The sequence below is a fragment of the Giraffa tippelskirchi genome, chromosome 11 (assembly GCF_054371585.1).
Source record: "Giraffa tippelskirchi isolate mGirTip1 chromosome 11, T2T-mGirTip1v1.2.pri, whole genome shotgun sequence".
NCBI classification, from domain to species: domain Eukaryota; kingdom Metazoa; phylum Chordata; class Mammalia; order Artiodactyla; family Giraffidae; genus Giraffa; species Giraffa tippelskirchi.
Genome location: NC_137285.1, coordinates 91,913,634 through 91,930,695, shown reverse-complemented (window position 1 = coordinate 91,930,695; position 17,062 = coordinate 91,913,634). Strand labels below are relative to the sequence as shown.

Here is a 17,062-nt window from a genome sequence, read left to right as displayed (position 1 = left end):
CCTTTGCTGTCCACCTGAAACTATAACAACATTGTTAATCGGCTATACTCCAATGCAAAATTAAAAGTTAAAAAAAATAAGTCATCAGATGTGAATTAAGGGAAATTGGACAGCAGAAATAAAAGCAGTGTCACAGACCTTAAAAAATAAATAGACTGTGGTTTTTCTGCTGGCGTTGTTGTGTGTGAACTCCATGAGTTCAGTGTGTTTGCATGCTTCTTGACCTAGCTTTGTAGCTCTTGACAGATTCTTTGAATGGTGTTGTCTGTGATCCCAAACAAGTAGGTGAGAGAGAGGAAGGGGTAAGCGCGGCACAGTCGATCTAGTGTGTGTGCTCCGAGAGGGATGTGGGACTCTGTATCCCTGCTCACTGTTCCATGCCGCCACCCGCCTGCTGGCGTCATTATATTTCTGTACTGGTGGGCAGTTCTCCACTTTGTACAGCTGTCCCTCTCACAAGCCTGTCATATTTGTCTCAAGCCTCATACTGGGCACTCTTTTGCCCTGACAGGTACTCAACTCTCTGTGGAATGTACAGATGAATTGTTTAGTCACTAAGTTGTGTCTGACTCTTTGTGATCCCAGGGACTGCAACCTGCCAGGCTCCTCTGTCCATAGAATTTTCCAGGCAAGAATACTGGAGCGGGTAGCCATTTCCTTCTCCAGGGTGTCTTCCCGACCCAGGGGTTGAACCTACATCTCCTGCATTGGCAGGCGGATTATGTACCACTGAGCCACCAGGGAAGCCCATACATGAGGAGATGAGTGAATTAGTGAGTGATTCTGCATGGTGCTGCTGATCCAATTCACAGACCCGCGAGCTTTTGTAACTCACAGGAGTTGTAAGAAACCCAGATACTATCACAAATACCTACATGTTTTAAAATATCGTTTAAATTCTGTGGTGTGCTTTGGAACAGTCCAAGTTGAGTTTGCATCTCAACCTGAAGGCTCTGAGCTTTGTGACTCAGAGCGTCATTCCTGTTTTTGTTTAGGTAAAAAGGAGATAATGAAACCTCATTCTCCGGGATGTGAGAATTATCTGACGTAATGTTTGTATCATATCGTGCTCAATAATGTTACTTTTTATGCCTTCCTTCCCTGTAATTAGATAACTGCTTGTCATGTATGGCTTGGTGACATAGTTGACCATGTGATTTCTGAGTTTCAGAGGTAGACATATTTATTGTATAATATGGTAGGCAGTTTCCCAGGCTTTTTCTCATCATGTTGAATTAGATGTATTTTTTGTATGATTGCTTTGTTATTGTATCTTTATAACAATATTTTAGATGTAACTGAAATAGCCATATTCCCTTATGCTAACCAGTCATTCAGGTTAGCAGTTATGAAATAACGGGCACCAAAACTATCAGCTTCAAATATAAATTTATTAAAAAGTAACAAATTTATGCAAAGAATTCTTCACTTTAAAGGAGTCAATGCAGATTAGCTGGTTGGCTAATTTTAGGAAAAGTTGTCACTTTTAATTGTTCATCATTATTTTGGTTCATACATCTAACACGTTTTGGCTTAAAACGTGATTGATTTATAAAATTTCAGTTTACCACAGCTTTTCAGTTCATGTGTTGTACAAGATCTTATATGACAGAGAAGTCCAAGCTTCCCAACCCTGATTCTCCCTTCAAATCAGTTGTGAAGTGTGGTTCTTCAAAATTCATTTCTGGTCCACACTTGAGGTGATCCTGATGTTACAGGTCTGACATGGGGACTTGGAGGTGACATTTTAAAAATGTCCCTGAGTACTTTGACGCACCACAGGTTTGAAATTCATTGTTAAAGTGGAAACACTATCATGAAAACAATAGATGGCTCAATGGAAGAGGTGGGAAGGGTGGCTTCATCCTCTGCCTTGGTGTTCCAGTGACGGGCACCAGATTGCTCTCTTTAACTCTAAGCTTTTATAAGAAATAACACAAGCCTACCTGTATATATTGGCGTTTATGCAGGCATATAGGGAGAGAAGGAGGTTTTCTCTGAGCCTTTTCCCATTGTTCACAAGCAAGGGCATTTCATTAAAACTCCTCTAATACTGACGTAAGAAATTAGGCAAGAAAAGAGGACTTAGAATCAAGTGTGCACTTTGCTGTATACCTGAATCATTGTAAATTAACTAGACTTCAGTTAAAAAAAAGCAATTAAATATACATTATAATCCCAGTCTTGGGTATACATCCAAAAAAAAAAAAAACAAGAATACTAATCCAAAAAGATACATGCATCCCATTGTTCATAGCAGCATTGTTTACAGTTGCTAAGATATGGAAGCAACCTAAGTGCCCATCGTCAGAGGAATGGATAAAGAGGATGTGATATATATACACCATGGAATACTACTCAACCATAAAAAGGAATGACATTTTGTCATTTGCACTAACATGGATGGATTTGGAGGGCATTAAGCTAAGTGAAATAAGACATACAGAGAAAGGCAAACACTGTATGATATCACTTATATGTGAAATCTAAAAAATACCCCAAACCAGTGAATATAACAAAAAGGAAGCAGACTCACAGATACAGAGAAACCCGACTAGTGGTTACCAGTGGGAAGAAAGGGAAGCAGGGGGAAGGTCATTATAGGGGAGAGGATTAAGAGGTATAAATTATGATTAAAATAAGCTCCAAGGATATATTTAGCTTACATAGCCAATAACTTATTTAACTAAAAATGGAGTATACCCCTATAAAATTGTGTATTACTGTATTGAACACTTGTAACATATAATATTGTACCTCAACTATAATTTGATTTAAAAAATTGTGTGCACGACTGACTGATCTTTGGAAGGCAGGATTGCTTAGTAAGAAGAACTTTATTGTTGGAGGGACTGAGGGACTGTTCTGCTGGCTAGTTTTGTGACTCTGGGCATGACTTAACCACTGTTAGCCTAGTATCCTTGTCTACAAAATGGAAATAGGGTTGTGATAATTAAATACAGTAATTTTTATATCACCTTTGCACTTAATGTTGTTCAGTTGCTCAGTCATGTCTGACTCTGCAACCCCGTGGACTGCAGCATGCCAGGCTTCCCTGTCCTTCACCATCTCCCAGAGCTTGCTCAAACTCATTTCCATTGAGTTCATGATGCCATCTCATCCTCTTTCATCCCAGTCTCCTCCTGCCCTCAGTCTTCTCCAGCATCAGGGTCTTTTCTAGTGAGTGAGCTCTTTGCATCAAGTGGCCAAAGTATTGGAGCTTCAGCTTCAGCATCAGTCCTAATGAATATTCAGGGTTGATTTTCTTTAAGATTGACTGGTTTGATCTTGCAGTTCAGGAACACTCAGAAGTCTTCTACACTTAACAGGCCCTCAATAAATGGTAGCTCCTGGTTGAATGGTTATATTCTTATTACCAAAGGGATGTTTAATTTTTTGGGGGGGATATTGGTTGTTTAAATTGTGTAGTTCATTCATGAACCAATGTTGATTTGTGAAGTTGGATGAGTGTGATGAGAAGAAATGTACTTGCCTCTTGAGAGTCCCAGTCCCCTCTGGGTGGCACTCAGCCACAGCAGCGTGCGTCCCTAAGACCTGGGAAGCTGAAGGGACAGGGCCAAGTGTGACTGGACTGCCCTTCTCGCCACAGTATGGGTGAGAGGGAGCGATGAGGAGCACAGCTGTGCATTTATCTTCTGTCTTGGGGTTTGTTTTAAGGCTCTTCATCCTGTTTGTTTTTCTTTGTTCCCCAAACATTAATTACTGTCTGCATACAGTGATAGAAACACGTTTGAGCAATGGAGCTTACATGCTAGTAATAATTTTTCTTCCTCAGCAGGAACAAAATGTGAGCCAGGGCACCTAAAAGAATCCCTTTGTGGTCCTGAGATAAGCAAATACGTATGTTTAAAGATGATTTAAATTTCATTTGATTAATATAGGGCTTATTTATTGAAACTGATCCAAGTAAATAAGTTCTAGAGATAAGATCTACTATACAGCATAGTGCCTAGAGCTGACAGTACTGTAGTGTATATTGAAAATTTGCTAAGAGGATGGGTCTAGTGTAAGATCTTACCACACACACATGCACACCTCCAAACAACAGAGAGGGTGAGGAAAAACTTTGGGAGGTCATGGATATGTCTGTGATCTTGATGGTGGTGATGATTTCATGGTGTATTCTTATCCCCAAACTCATTGAGTTGCATACATTAAATATGTATAACCTTTTACATGTTGCTGCTGCTGTTGCTGCTAAGTCGCGTCAGTTGTGTCCGACTCTGTGCGACCCCATAGACAGCAGCCCACCAGGCTCCTCCGTCCCTGGGGTTCTCCAGGCAAGAATACTGGAGTGGGTTGCCTTTCCTCCTCCAGTGCATGAAAGTGAAAAGTGAAAGTGAAGTCGCTTAGTCGTGTCCGACTCTTTGCGACCCCATGGGCTGCAGCCTACCAGGCTCCTCCGTCCATGGGGTTTCCCAGGCAAGAGTACTGGAGTGGAGTGCCATTGCCTTCTCTGTTTTATATGTTAATCATACCTTAATAAAGTGGTTTTAAAAAAATACTCGAGTAAAAGAATCTCTGAAGTCCAGGTACTTCTAGTTTTCAGTAAGTTAAACAGCAAATACATCAACGTGAAATATGAATTATAATATTTTGTGCCATTTGAGTCAAGATATTTACATAGTCTTTGGATTTGATATTAAAATCCAAATTCAGGACTTCCCTAGTGGTCCTACTTGCCAGTGCAGGGGACACAAGTTTGATCCCTGGTCAAGGAAGATGCCACATGTCAAGAGGCAACTAAGCCCATGGAACACAACTACTGAAGCCCAAGCTCTCGAGCCCGCGAGCTGCAACTACTGACGCCCATGCACCCTCGAGCCTGCGCTCAGAGACAAGAGAAGCCACTGCAGTGAGAAGCCCGAGCACCTCTACTGGAGAGTAGCCCCCTGCCAGCTGCAACTAGAGAAAGTCCATATGCAGCAGTGAAGATCCAACTTAGACAAAAATTAAAAAAAATCAAATTTAAAAAATGATTTCCTCTTGGTAGATAAAGTTATTTTATCATGTACTCTCATTGTGAATCCAGGTGGTAGGACCGGGATGATTCCTTTTTTTCTTTTTTAATGGTGCATGGTTGGATACCCTCAGAGGTCTCCTGACTCTGCACCAGCTCTCAGACCTGTGGGAAGGAAGCAGAAACCAAGGACTGCATTTAGGACACAGTTCCAGGGCTCCCAGGGTGGCACAGTGGTAAAAGAATCTGCCTGCCAATGTGGGAGATGCTGGAGATGCGGGTTCGGTCCCTGGGTCGGGAAGATCCACTGGAGAGGGAAATGGCAACCCACTCCAGTATTCTTGCTTGGAGATTCCCCATGGACAGAGGAGCCTGGTGGGGCTGCAGTCCATGGGGTCGCAGAGTCGGACATGGCTGAGCGACTAAGCATGCACGCATACATCCCTGTAATTAACCTGTTTTAGCACTAGATGGCTATCTTTTTTTCTCCCCAGTAGCTTTTACCAAGCCTTGGTTTCCTGAGTAGTTTGAAAGAGACAACTCACCTTTGAGTTAAGCTCTGTAGAATTGAGAATATCTTTGTAATTAGTTATTTTGATATGTACCTTAATTCCATTAATATATATTTATTGAATATCCCTGGTGGCTCAGATGGTGAAGAATCAGCCTGCAGTGCAGGACACTCAGGTTCCATCCTTGGATCGAGAAGATCCCCTAGAGAAGGGTATGGCTACCCACTCCAGTATTCTTGCCTGGAGAATTCCATGGACTGAGGAGCCTGGTGGGCTATAGTTCATGGGGTTGTAGAGTTGGACACGACTGAGTGACTAACATTTTCCCTTTTTTTTTTCTTTTTCATTGAGTATCCATTATATGCTAGAGACTGCTACGTTCACTTATGGTGAATGTGTGCAGATGAGTTATCGATTCAAGAAATATGTCTTGAGCACTTACTTTGGTCTTATTCTTGCTAGAAACTGGAGATACAGAGGTGAATAAGACATGGCCCCTGCTGTTAATCAATTATAAGTTATTAGGGGGACGGACTAAACAAATTAAATACACAGGGAATTTAATATATGGTGGCATAAGTGTGCATGAACTGTGATGGGAACAGGTGAGTGGCATGTAAAAACTTGGGAGAGGAGGGGTAGATGATTTCCTGGAGGAAGTGGCACTAGAGGCGGACTTCCAGAGACATTCGGATAGTCAGGGTATATATTGTAGTGTTTAGTGTGTGCTGAAGTTAGAGTCTCCTTGACTCAACTCATATAGGGAGAAAGGCCCTCCAGATGGAGAAAACTTTGGAGAAACTGCAAGTATTACTCTAGGTTTTGTGCAAAGGATATTTGGGTTAATAGACACGAGATTGTGCTAAGTCATGTAGTACTTTAGATATTAGCAGTGTTATTTTCTTAGAATAGGTGTCAGAACAATTAATTTTTTTAATGTAGGTATCAGAAGTTCTTTTTAAAAAATTTATTGAAATTTAGTTAATTTATGATGTGTTATTTCAGGTATATAGCAAAGTGATTCAGTTATACATGTATGTATGAATATATTATTTCTTTACATTTTCTTCCATTATAGATTATTACAAGGTACTGAGTATAGTTCTGTGTGCTATACAGTAAGTCTTTGTTATTTTATCTATTTTATATATAGTAGTGTGTATATTTTAATCCCAAACTCTTAAGTTATCCCTTTTCCCCTTCCCCTCTGGTAAGTGTAAGTTTGTTTTCTATGTCTGTGAGTCTTTCTCTGTTTTGTAAATAAGTTCATTTGTATAATTTTTTAGATGCTACCTATGAGTGGTATCATATGACATACGTCTATCAGAAGTTCTTGATTGTAAGCTGCACAAAGTAAGTTTGGCTGACTTAAGCAATTTGTCATTGTCGCTCAGTCGTGTCCGACTCTTTACAACCCCATGGACTGCATCATGCCAGGCTTCCCTGTCCTTCACCATCTCCCGGAGCTTGGTCAAACTCGTGTCCACTGAGTCAGTGATGCCATCCAACCATCTCGTCCTCTCTCGTCCCCTTCTCCTCCTGCCTTCAATCTTTCCCAGCATCAGGTGGCCAACTTAAGCAATAGAAGAATTTATTGGAAGTACCTTGGGCAGCTCACGTATTAATGGAAAGGCTTAGAAAATGAGCAGGTTATCTTTAGGTGAAGATATGCTGGGCACCCAGGCAGGGCTAGACTACTTGTCCTGTGATGATGGCGGTCACCATAGACACCACTGCTGCTCTTAAACTCCTGGGGGTTCTGCTACCATAGACACTTTAGCAACACCCTTTGTTTTTGTGATTCAGAGTCTTTAATTGGAACATCAGTTGACTAGGCCTAGGTCCTTCTAACTGCTAGAACGGAGAGGGGACCTTTTGACTTCTGTAACAAGAGGTAGACTCAGCCCCAAGGCTTACACAGTGAATTCAGAGTTCTCCAACACTATTTAATTTAGTATTTAATTAGAGGTGATTGACTATCAGGAATATGATAGCTAATAGTTGAAAGCTGAACCACTTAATTCTAAGTTATTTTCCATTTCTGTAGTGTTTATAATGCACTAGGGCTTTTATTTATTTATTTTTATTGAAGTACAGTTCATTTACAATGTTGTGTTGGTTTCTGGTGTACAGCAAAGTGATTCAGTTATAGATACACACACTCATATATATATTGTTTATCATATTCTTTTCAATCATGGTTTATTTTTAGTATTTAATTGGCTGTGCCATATTTGCGGAGAAGGCAATGGCACCCCACTCCAGTACTCTTGCCTGGAAAATCCCATGGACGGAGGAGCCCGGTAGGCTGCAGTCCGTGGGGTTGCTAAGAGTCAGACACGACTGAGCGGCTTGGCTTCACTTTCACTTTTCACTTTCGTGCATTGGAGAAGGAAATGGCAACCCACTCCAGTGTTCTTGCCTGGAGAATCCCAGGGATGGAGGAGCCTGGTGGGCTGCCGTCTATGGGGTCGCACAGGGTCGGACACGACTGAAGCGACTTAGCAGCAGCAGCAGCCATATTTGCACATGTGGGATCTTCATCGTGGCATGCAACTCTTAGTTGGTGCATGTGGGATCTAGTTCCCTGACCAGGGATTGAACCCTGGCCCCCTGCATTGGTAGCATGGAGTGTTAAGTTGCTGGACCACTAGGGAAGTCCCTCAATTATGGCTTATTAAAGGATATTGAGTATAGTTCCCTGTACAGTAGGATCTTGTTGTTCATCTGTTTTATATTTAGTAGTGTGTATCTGCTAATCCCAAACTTTTAATTTATTCCTCCCCCATCCTATTTCCCCTTTGGTACCCATAAGTTTGTTTTTTATGTCTGTGAGTCTTTCTGTTCATTTGTATCATGTTTTAGACTCTACATGTAAGTGATGCCATTTGGTATTTGCCTTTCTCTTTCTGACTTCACTTAGAAAACTAATTCCTAGGTCCATCTGTGTTGCTGCAAGTGGCATTATTTATTCTTTTTTATGGGTGAGTAATATTCCATTCCATGCATGTGTCACATCTTCTTTATCCATTCCTCTGTTGATGGACGTTTAGGTTGCTTCCTCATCTTGGCTGTTGTAAGTCATGCTGCTGTGAACATTGGGGTGCAGGTATGTTTTAGAATTTTCCAGATATATGCCAAGGGGTGGAATTGCTGGATCACATGGTAACTTCATTGGATTTTGAAAACCTCCCTTAAATACTGGGTTCTGGGTCTGTAGATACAGCTTTGTCATCCTCCTTACCCGCACTTGAGCACCAGTGAACTCCCTATCGCTTAAAGTGCCCGGGCACCTTGATGACTCAGTCCCTGTGCCTCACCTTTACCTCACTGGGCTCATCTTTCCTCACTAGCACCCTCTCCTCACCCTGAATTGGATTAACAGCCTCCTCCTTTTTTTCCACTTCAGCTTAGGAGTCTCTTTCTCCCTGTCATTTCAGTTCTCAGAATCACCTCCATCAATCAACAGGTAGGAAGGAATTACTCCTGAGTCTCCAAAACTTTGTGTCCCTGTAACAGAGCACTTACTCTGCAGTGAAATTTGGATCGCTGTGTGCACCTTGTCTCCAGAACCAAATCATAATATCCCAAGGCCAAGGACAGTCTTACTCATTTCTTTGTTATTTATAGCTCCCAGCACAGTGCCTTGTTGAACTCAGCTGTTACTTTAAAGGTTAAGCATACATTCGCATTTTGGTTCACACTGATAATATCTCAGAGATATTTTTAAATAAGCATTACAGAGTTATACTTCACACAACTTTAGATAAAGTTATTCATCACAAATTTCGCCTTGAGAGAGTCTAAATTAAATAGGTGTGTTTACTGTATGTGTACTTTATGATGGCTGGATTGGTCCAAGGGTTCAAATTCAAGTTCAGTGCCCAGGATGACCAGACCCTGCAGAGGCCAGGAGGTTTGGAAACCTTCCCCACTCCCACCCTCTTCCCAGCCCCACCTTTGGTTTCAAATACTGGTTCCTTGGGGGAAAGTAGGCGAGAAGGCCTCTTCAGGTGTGTGCCTTCAGTTTAGTGTTGGAGATTCCTGTTTCCCTTTACAATGCATGCAGGTGTTCGTAGCCAGGGGTGCTGGGACCTGTCTTCCCTCAGGCCTCAGGTTCAAAAGTGTGACTTGGCTACCCCAGGGAGGGAGCTTGGCTTTGCATGAGGGCCTGTGAACAGACCAGCCCTTATTTTTCTGATACTGGCTGTGGGGTCTCCAGATTTCTCCTAAGACCTCGTTTCTAGGGCATCTGTCTCCTGGAGTGGAGTATTCGACTCCCCCGGAAAACCTCCAGTTCTGCCAGGATTGGAAGGCTTGGTTGCTTACATTTGACTTTGAGGACGCTGGCGTACTCAGTAAATTCCTCAGCTCTTTGAAAAGGAAGGTGGAAGCCGCAGAATTGTTCTGTTGCCTGTGGTGAAAATCTCTGTTATAAAGTGAGAGGAGGTTATTCTCATCCCGTCAGTGAAGTTGTTTTTGAAGGCATTGGGTGGTTTGGCTTACGTGGACCTGGCGGAAAGTCTTGCACTTGGGCGCAATGACACCTGGGAGGTTTTTTGGTTGTTTTTTTTGCAGTGAGTGAAGGCTTTGAGGAACCTGGCCTGCAGACCCCAGAGCATCGCTGCCAGCTACAGAGGGGATAGTGAGTGCTTCCTCCTCTTAGGAGACTGAGAGGGCCTGGGAATCATTGGGAACTCTCAGAGACCCGCTTTGGAAGGACCTCTTTAAACTTGGCAGTGACAGCATCCCAGAGGCTATGCCAAGTCTCTCCATTGGTCAGCAAGGAGGGAGCAAGAGAACACGGGCTGTATACAGAACGGAGCAAGGACTCATATAGTGCCCAGCTCTAAGCTTTCCAGGACACTGGCCCCAGCCTATATGTATTTTTAAAATTTTATTGAAGTATAGTTGATTTGCAGTATTGTGTTTAATTTCTGCAGTATGACAAAGGGACTCAATTCTACATATATATATTCTTCATTATGGTTTTATCATAGGATAGTGAATGTAGTCCACTGTGTTATACAGTAGGATCTTGTTCATCCATCCTATGTATATATAGTTTGCATCTGTTAATCCCAAACTCCCAGTCCTTCCCTCCCCCATCTCTCCCCCATCCTTGGTAACCACAAGTCTGTTCTGTATATCTGTGAGTCTGTTTTTGTTTTGTAGATATGTTCATTTGTGTCATATTTAGATTCCACATGTAACTGATATCATTTGGTGTTTATGTTTCTGACTTACTTGCTTAGTATGATAATCTTTAGGTCCATCCATGTTGCTGCAAATGGCAGTATTTCATTCTTTTTAATGACTGAATAATACTCCATTACACACACACACACACACACACACACACACACACACATGCATGCTCAGTCACTTCAGTTGTGTCTGACTCTTTGCATCCCTATGGACTGGAGCTCACCAGGCTCCTCTGTCCCTGGGATTCTTCAGGAAAGAATACTGGACTGGGTTGCCGTGCCCTCCTCCAGGGGATCTTCCTAACCCAGGGATCGAATTCACATCTTCTGTATTGCAGGTGGATTCTTTACTGCCGAGCCACCGGGGAAGCCCCATATATACATAGATATCACGTTTTCTTTAGCCATTCATCTGTGGATGGATATTTAGGCTGTTGCCATCTCCTGGCAATTGTAAATAATGCTGTAATGAACATGGGGGTGCATGTCTCTGTTTGAATTACAGCTTTGTTTGGATATGTGCCCAGGAGTGGAATTGTTGGATTCACCAGCCTATATTAAATGACTACCGCAAGCTGCTGAACAGTTTAAGTGCTCAGTTGTGCGCTTTCGATCATAATTGCCGTGGCTGTTGAGGGAAGGCAGGCCAACGTAGGGGGAGGTATTCTAGAGGGAGTAACCTGAAGAGGTAGATGTCTTGGGCTAAGCTTTGGAGGACCTCGGGAAGGGAGTGTGAAACGGGGCCTTGGAGAATGAGGGTGGCATGTTCTTGGGATGTTGGAACGCTGAGGGGACCAGCGAGACTGGTGACAGCTAAAGGGTCTGAGCGTAGTGGCCTTGAAAACCCAGCAGACTTTGGACTTGAAGCTAGAGCCAAAATGGTTATATACAGGAGATTGACAAGCTGGCAGTGGAGTTTAATTAAGGACGGGTGATTCCCAGCTGCGTGTGTCCTCTGCTGTCTACACCTGAAGGAGACTCCGAGCCTGTTACGTTGGTCTGTTTGTGGATTCTGGATCTGGTCTTAGGGAACAAACTAGTTAACAGTGAAGGCGAAGCTGATGAGCAGGTGACCCGGCTTTTTGTTGTGCCTCTTGCTTCCGCCAGGAAACGCACTTCATTTTTACCTTGACTCATTTCCCCTCAACAAGGAGGCCTTTGTTATCACTACTGTGGAGTGAGGCAGAAAAAAACCTTGTTCAGGGTCGCATTGCCTAAAGGCCTCTGGACATTTACAAAGAAAGTAAGAGTGTAGAACCATAATGGGAAGGAAGTTTTCAGTGCTTTAGAAGCCAACCAGAAGCCGTCATGCTCATAGAGAAGCAAAGGATTCTTCTTGTTGACAAATGACCTACAGTCTTTGCAAAGAGAAAGAAACTCTTCTGGGTGAAATGGGTCATCATCACTCAAGGTAGAAAGGTTGAACCCCAAACTGGACTTGCAGAATTTCACGCTCTGTGGAGTGCAACACAAACAGATGTCTGGCTCTCCTTCAGGTGGGGCCCCCTGCCCCGAGGGAGACCCTGGGCTTGTTTTCTGTTACTCCTGCCACTTTCCCCATGCAGACCAAAGCTGTGTCCTTGGTGATCCTTAGTTGAAGGTCTGGTTTGAAAGCAGGTAACTGCAGGTTACTGAGTCGAGAGAACCTTACATGGAAATTGACTTTTTGAAACCCCTAGAGGCAACTCCTTGCAAAGATTACACAGAAGCAGAATCCTTGCTCAGCCACTGCTGTTGTTCGGCTGCTCAGTCGTGTCGGACTCTTTGCGACCCCAAGGACTATAGCATGCTAGGCTTCCCTGTCCTTCACCATCTCCCAGAGTTTGTGCAAATTCATGTCCATTGAGTCAGTGATGCTGTCTAACCAGCTCATCCTCTGCTGCCCCCTTCTCCTCCTTCCCTCAGTCTTTCCCAGCATCAGGGTCTTTTCCATGAGTGAGCTCTTTGCATCAGGTGACCAAAGTATTAGAGCTTCAGCTTCAGCATCAGCCCTTCCAATGAATATTCAGGGTTGATTTCCTTTAGGATGGACTGATTTGATCTCTGCAACCCAAGGGATTCGAAAGCATCTGTTCTTCCACACTCAACCTTCTTTATGGTCCAGCTCTCATGGACGCCCCTAAACACTGCCCTGTTCCGTATGCCCTGGGCCCCAGCCAGGCCCTACAGCACTCGCTGGGAAGGGGTGGCGTCCAGGCATCTCCTGTGGTTTCTCGAAGCTCCTGCTCCCGGGGACGGAGAAGTGCTAACAAGGAAAACTGCATTTCTGATAATGACGGATACTGACGTCCAGTTTCTGATTTCAGAGGCCCTTGACCCTATTGGGTAGATTATGGACACTGTGTTTTTACATAGGAAAACAGACTCAAATTACGCGACCGGAGTTTCTAATGAAGATCCTGAACTGAAACAGGAAGGGAAAGATTACGTGCACGTGGGCCTGGGGATGGTGTCTCTCTTTCATTTTTGCCGCACAGCCCAGGCAGCTCGTTCAGAGCCTGTGATCCATGTTACTGTCATTTTCCCTTGTCTTCCCAGTGAGGGAACCGCAGTGAAGTGATTCCTTTCGGGTGTGGCAGTAGCCCCTGGGGGTCTCTTGGCTCAGTGGAGGGATGATCCCTGGGCCTGTCTGTCCTGATCATCTGCTGGGCCAGCCTTCTCGCTCCTGCTCTGCAGGGCGCAGAGTGGGAACAGGACTCTTAGTGTGGGGGCTACCGCGTCTTAAATGACTGCCGGTAAGGAATGGGGCATCCTGTCCTTCAGTCCCCATAGGTGCTTATGTGTGTGCGTGTGTTCATGCACGAGTGTGAACTGCATTCGTTCTTCCTTAACACCGAAGCCTGCGGAAGAAATGGTGACGGAGAGCACATCTTTGATGCCCTCAGTGCTCACGCCCACCATCCAGCCCTGCTCTCTGCACAGCGCTCTGTGGCCTGGAGCCCTGGAACTTGCTATCCCTCGGCAGGCCGTTGAATAAGATGCGGAAAAGCGATTTATACCAGTGTGGTGCTGATAGGAGTGACTTAGTGCAGGGTTCTTTTGTTTTTTCCCAATTAATTTATTTTTGAAAAAAAATTTTAACGGACATATAGTTGATTTACAATGTTTTAATTTCTGCTATACAGCAAAGTGATTCAGGTATATATGTACATGTTTATATAATGTACATATATATACACACACATGCATTGTTTTTTTAATATTCTTTTCCCTGATGATTCACTATTGAATGTAGTTCCCTGTGCTATACAGTAGGACCTTGTTTATCCATTCTAGATATAATAGTTTGCATCTGCTCATCTCAGCCTCCCACCCCACCCCTCTTCTAACCCCCCCCCTTCAACCCCTTCCCCCTTGCAGCCACACATCTGTTCTCTATGTCTGTGACGTTGTTTCTATTTCATGGGTAGGTTCCTTTGTGTCTAATTGTAGATTCCACACATAAATGATATCATATGGTGTTTGTCTGACTTACTTCACTTAATATGATAATCTCCAGTTATGTCCATGTTGCTGCAAACGGCATTGCTTTGTTCTTTTGATGGCTGAGTAGTATTCCACTGTGTACATGTACCATATGTTCTTTACCCATTCATCTGTCAGTGGACATTTAGGTTGTTTCCGTGTCTTGGCTGTTGTGAATAGTGCAGCTGTGAACACAGGGGCACGTGTATCTTTTTGAATTAGAGTTTTGTCTGGATATATGCCCAGAGTAGGATTGCTGGGTCACGTGATAACTGACATCCCTGTTGAAAGCATGTATCCATACATACACACATCCCCTACACACTCCTTTATACACCCATACAATATACATGTATATTCTTAGGTATGCCTCAATTTTATTGGCAGTTTACTCTCTGTTATCACTTACAATTTGTAGTCACATGACGAGATAGTAGGGCCTAAAGTTGCAATCTGCCGGCATATGTCATTCCTGACCCAGATCTACTGTAAGAGAATACCACAGTTAAAAAAAAAAATGAATTGGAGTGTAATTGATTTACAATGTTGTATTACTTTCAGGTATACAGTAAAGTGATACAATTGTATATATATATTTTTTTCCAGATTCTTTTCCATTATAGATTATTACAAGGTATTGGATACAGCTCCTTGTGCTGTATAGTTTATCTACTGTTCATCTGTTTTGCATATATTGTTGTTTATCTATATACAGTAGTTTGTATCTGTCGCACTTTCTCCTCTTTGCTGGGGGAGGGGCTGCGGGTGCAGAAGGTGTGTCTGTTTTTCTGTTTCTTTGTCTGTGTACACTGTTCTCCTTCTGGCTTAGGGCTTCTCAACCGTGGCTGCGTATCGGAATCATACGAAGAGCTTTATAAAATGCAGATACCTGGGTCCTACCCTGGGACGCTGGCTGCCAGATCCGGGTGAGGCCGGGATGCTGGCATTGGAGAGCTCCCCAGGGGATCCTCTCAGGCGGCCAAACTTGCTCTGTGCGTCTCTCCAACTTTCCACCGACATTTTCCACCTGTCTGAATTAGAAGCCAGCCTAGGATTTGCCTTTGGATCCAGGCCATTGACGATTTCTAATTTTAACTCTCGACTTTGAGACTTATAGATGTAGACGGTGAGGCCCAGAAGGGACTGAGTTTCTTTCCATGGTGTTCCCTACGGATTGGCCAAAAAGAGAAAAAGAGAGTGCTGATGGATACTGTTAGAGGCGCTGGAACTGTCATTTTAGGCCGATCTGTATGTATGTCATTCACACTCAGATTATAGTCAACCTTAAGCTCTAACTCACAACTGCATTATTTATTTTAACATTGTAAGATAAATATTCTAATTGTCAAAATTTTTTTTTTCTCTTTTTCTCTGTAGTCTAGACATGCTTATGCTACATGTGAAAAGAAAGATAGCTAATCACTTGGTCGTGTCCGACTCTTTGTGACCCCATAAACTGTAGCCCAGTCTATCCATGGAATTCTCCAGGCAAGAATACTGGAGTGGGTAGCCTTTCCCTTCTCCAGGGGATCTTCCCAACCCCGGGATCGAACCTGGGTCTCCTGCATAGCCGGCGGACTCTTTACGGACAGCCACCACGGAAGCCTTTTGTTACATGTCAGCACACGTGCAGATGTCGTTTCATGGTTGAGGGACAGAAACTCACGAAGAGGATGAGTAAACATTCATCTTACGGAGTCTAGGAATAACTAGTTGCTTTGGCCTTATGGGAAATGGATAGGTAACCATCCTAGCAAGAAATTTCAAATGACCCATTTGACGTGATGGCTGAAAAACAGTATTTTTTTACTAATGGAATTATCTTGGAGGCAAGGATTTTAATTTTTTAAAAAAGCATGACTCTTTCCCCAGAGTAGACTAAATTACTTTTGCCAAAAAGAGCCTTCAACTTGGTGCCCACACGGAGAAGTCCGTGCAGAGAGGGTGAAGCCCGGACTCCCCCCTCACACTGAGTGCTCCCACTCCTCACACTGAGTGCTCCCTCAGTGTTGTTTGTGCTGTATCAGTGTCATGTCATGGTATCTCATGTTCAATGACAGCAGGATTGAACCCAGTGTCACGTTTAATTGAAACAGGAAGCGTATTCCACTTTGTGTGTGATGCAGATACGTGGGATCTGAAAGGGCAGTGCTGGGCAGAGGGCCAGAACCCATGACCCGGGCTCACACTGCTGCATGAGGCTCCAGAACCCCCAGAGCGGGGCCAATCGTGCTGTGCTGGGCTGCGACCAGCCCTTGCTAACACGTGGTCTGGCAAAATCACCACTCCTCTCTCTATCTTCGAGATACTCCAAGAGACAGCTGCTCTTTCCATTTTAGTTTTCCTTGTCTGGCCTCCCCGCCCCCTTCCCGTTGACTGCTCGGAACCTGGTGGCTTGTCCTGCTCCACAGGGGACTTGATGTTTGTGGGTGCTGCTGCTGCCGCCCTTGGAAATGGGTTGTGTGAAAGGGCCTCTGCCTTTGCTCAGTGTGTCTTGAAAGTTATGATTATGACCTCACGGGTCATTATGGTGGGTGCCAGACTTGTGATGATTCTGAATAGTTACTTTGGAATTTTATGAGTCAAAAAGACACAGCTGCCCCTGCCAGTGGAAATGAGTGGGGGAGAATGGCTGGTGTGAGTCACATGGCGAGGAGGGCTTCATTGACACTAAGGTGCACTTTGCTCTCTGCCCCCAGGTCCCCCTCCAGCCTGTTACAGCCCCAGCAGTCCCATCCAGATTCTGGAAGACCCCAGCTACTTTTTCTCAGACTTTCAGCTCTATCCTGGGAGGCATGAAGCATCTTTGACAGTGGAGGCAAACAGTAGTATCAGAGAAAAAGTTGGTAAGTTCTTTCACTGGCACTCATTTTGGAAAAGCGGAATGATTTTATGTT

The 17,062-nt window shown here is 43.8% G+C and overlaps 1 protein-coding gene and 1 long non-coding RNA gene across 18 annotated transcripts in view; one reads left to right on the top strand and one right to left on the bottom strand.

Moving 5' to 3' along the window:
- The window catches only part of AMOTL1 (angiomotin like 1), a 197,865-nt gene that overhangs the window by 96,716 nt on the left and 84,087 nt on the right, over positions 1-17,062 (top strand). For 12 of the 17 annotated variants that reach the window (XM_081543192.1, XM_081543193.1, XM_081543194.1 and 9 more), the window contains one exon: positions 16,865-17,011. The exons of 2 other annotated variants lie outside the window; for them this stretch is intronic. In XM_081543192.1, coding sequence (XP_081399318.1) covers positions 16,865-17,011 — 147 coding nt within the window. Of the gene's footprint in view, positions 1-615; positions 774-15,635; positions 15,995-16,744; positions 17,012-17,062 lie in introns of those variants that run through there. 3 more of the 17 variants (XM_081543209.1, XM_081543205.1, XM_081543203.1) reach the window with 3 other exon arrangements.
- On the bottom strand, positions 14,523-16,629 carry LOC145526775 (uncharacterized). The gene is made up of 4 exons (XR_014069165.1): positions 16,553-16,629; positions 15,719-15,915; positions 15,055-15,332; positions 14,523-14,648 (listed from the first exon to the last, which is right to left on the bottom strand). It is a non-coding gene; the product is annotated as an uncharacterized LOC145526775 (long non-coding RNA).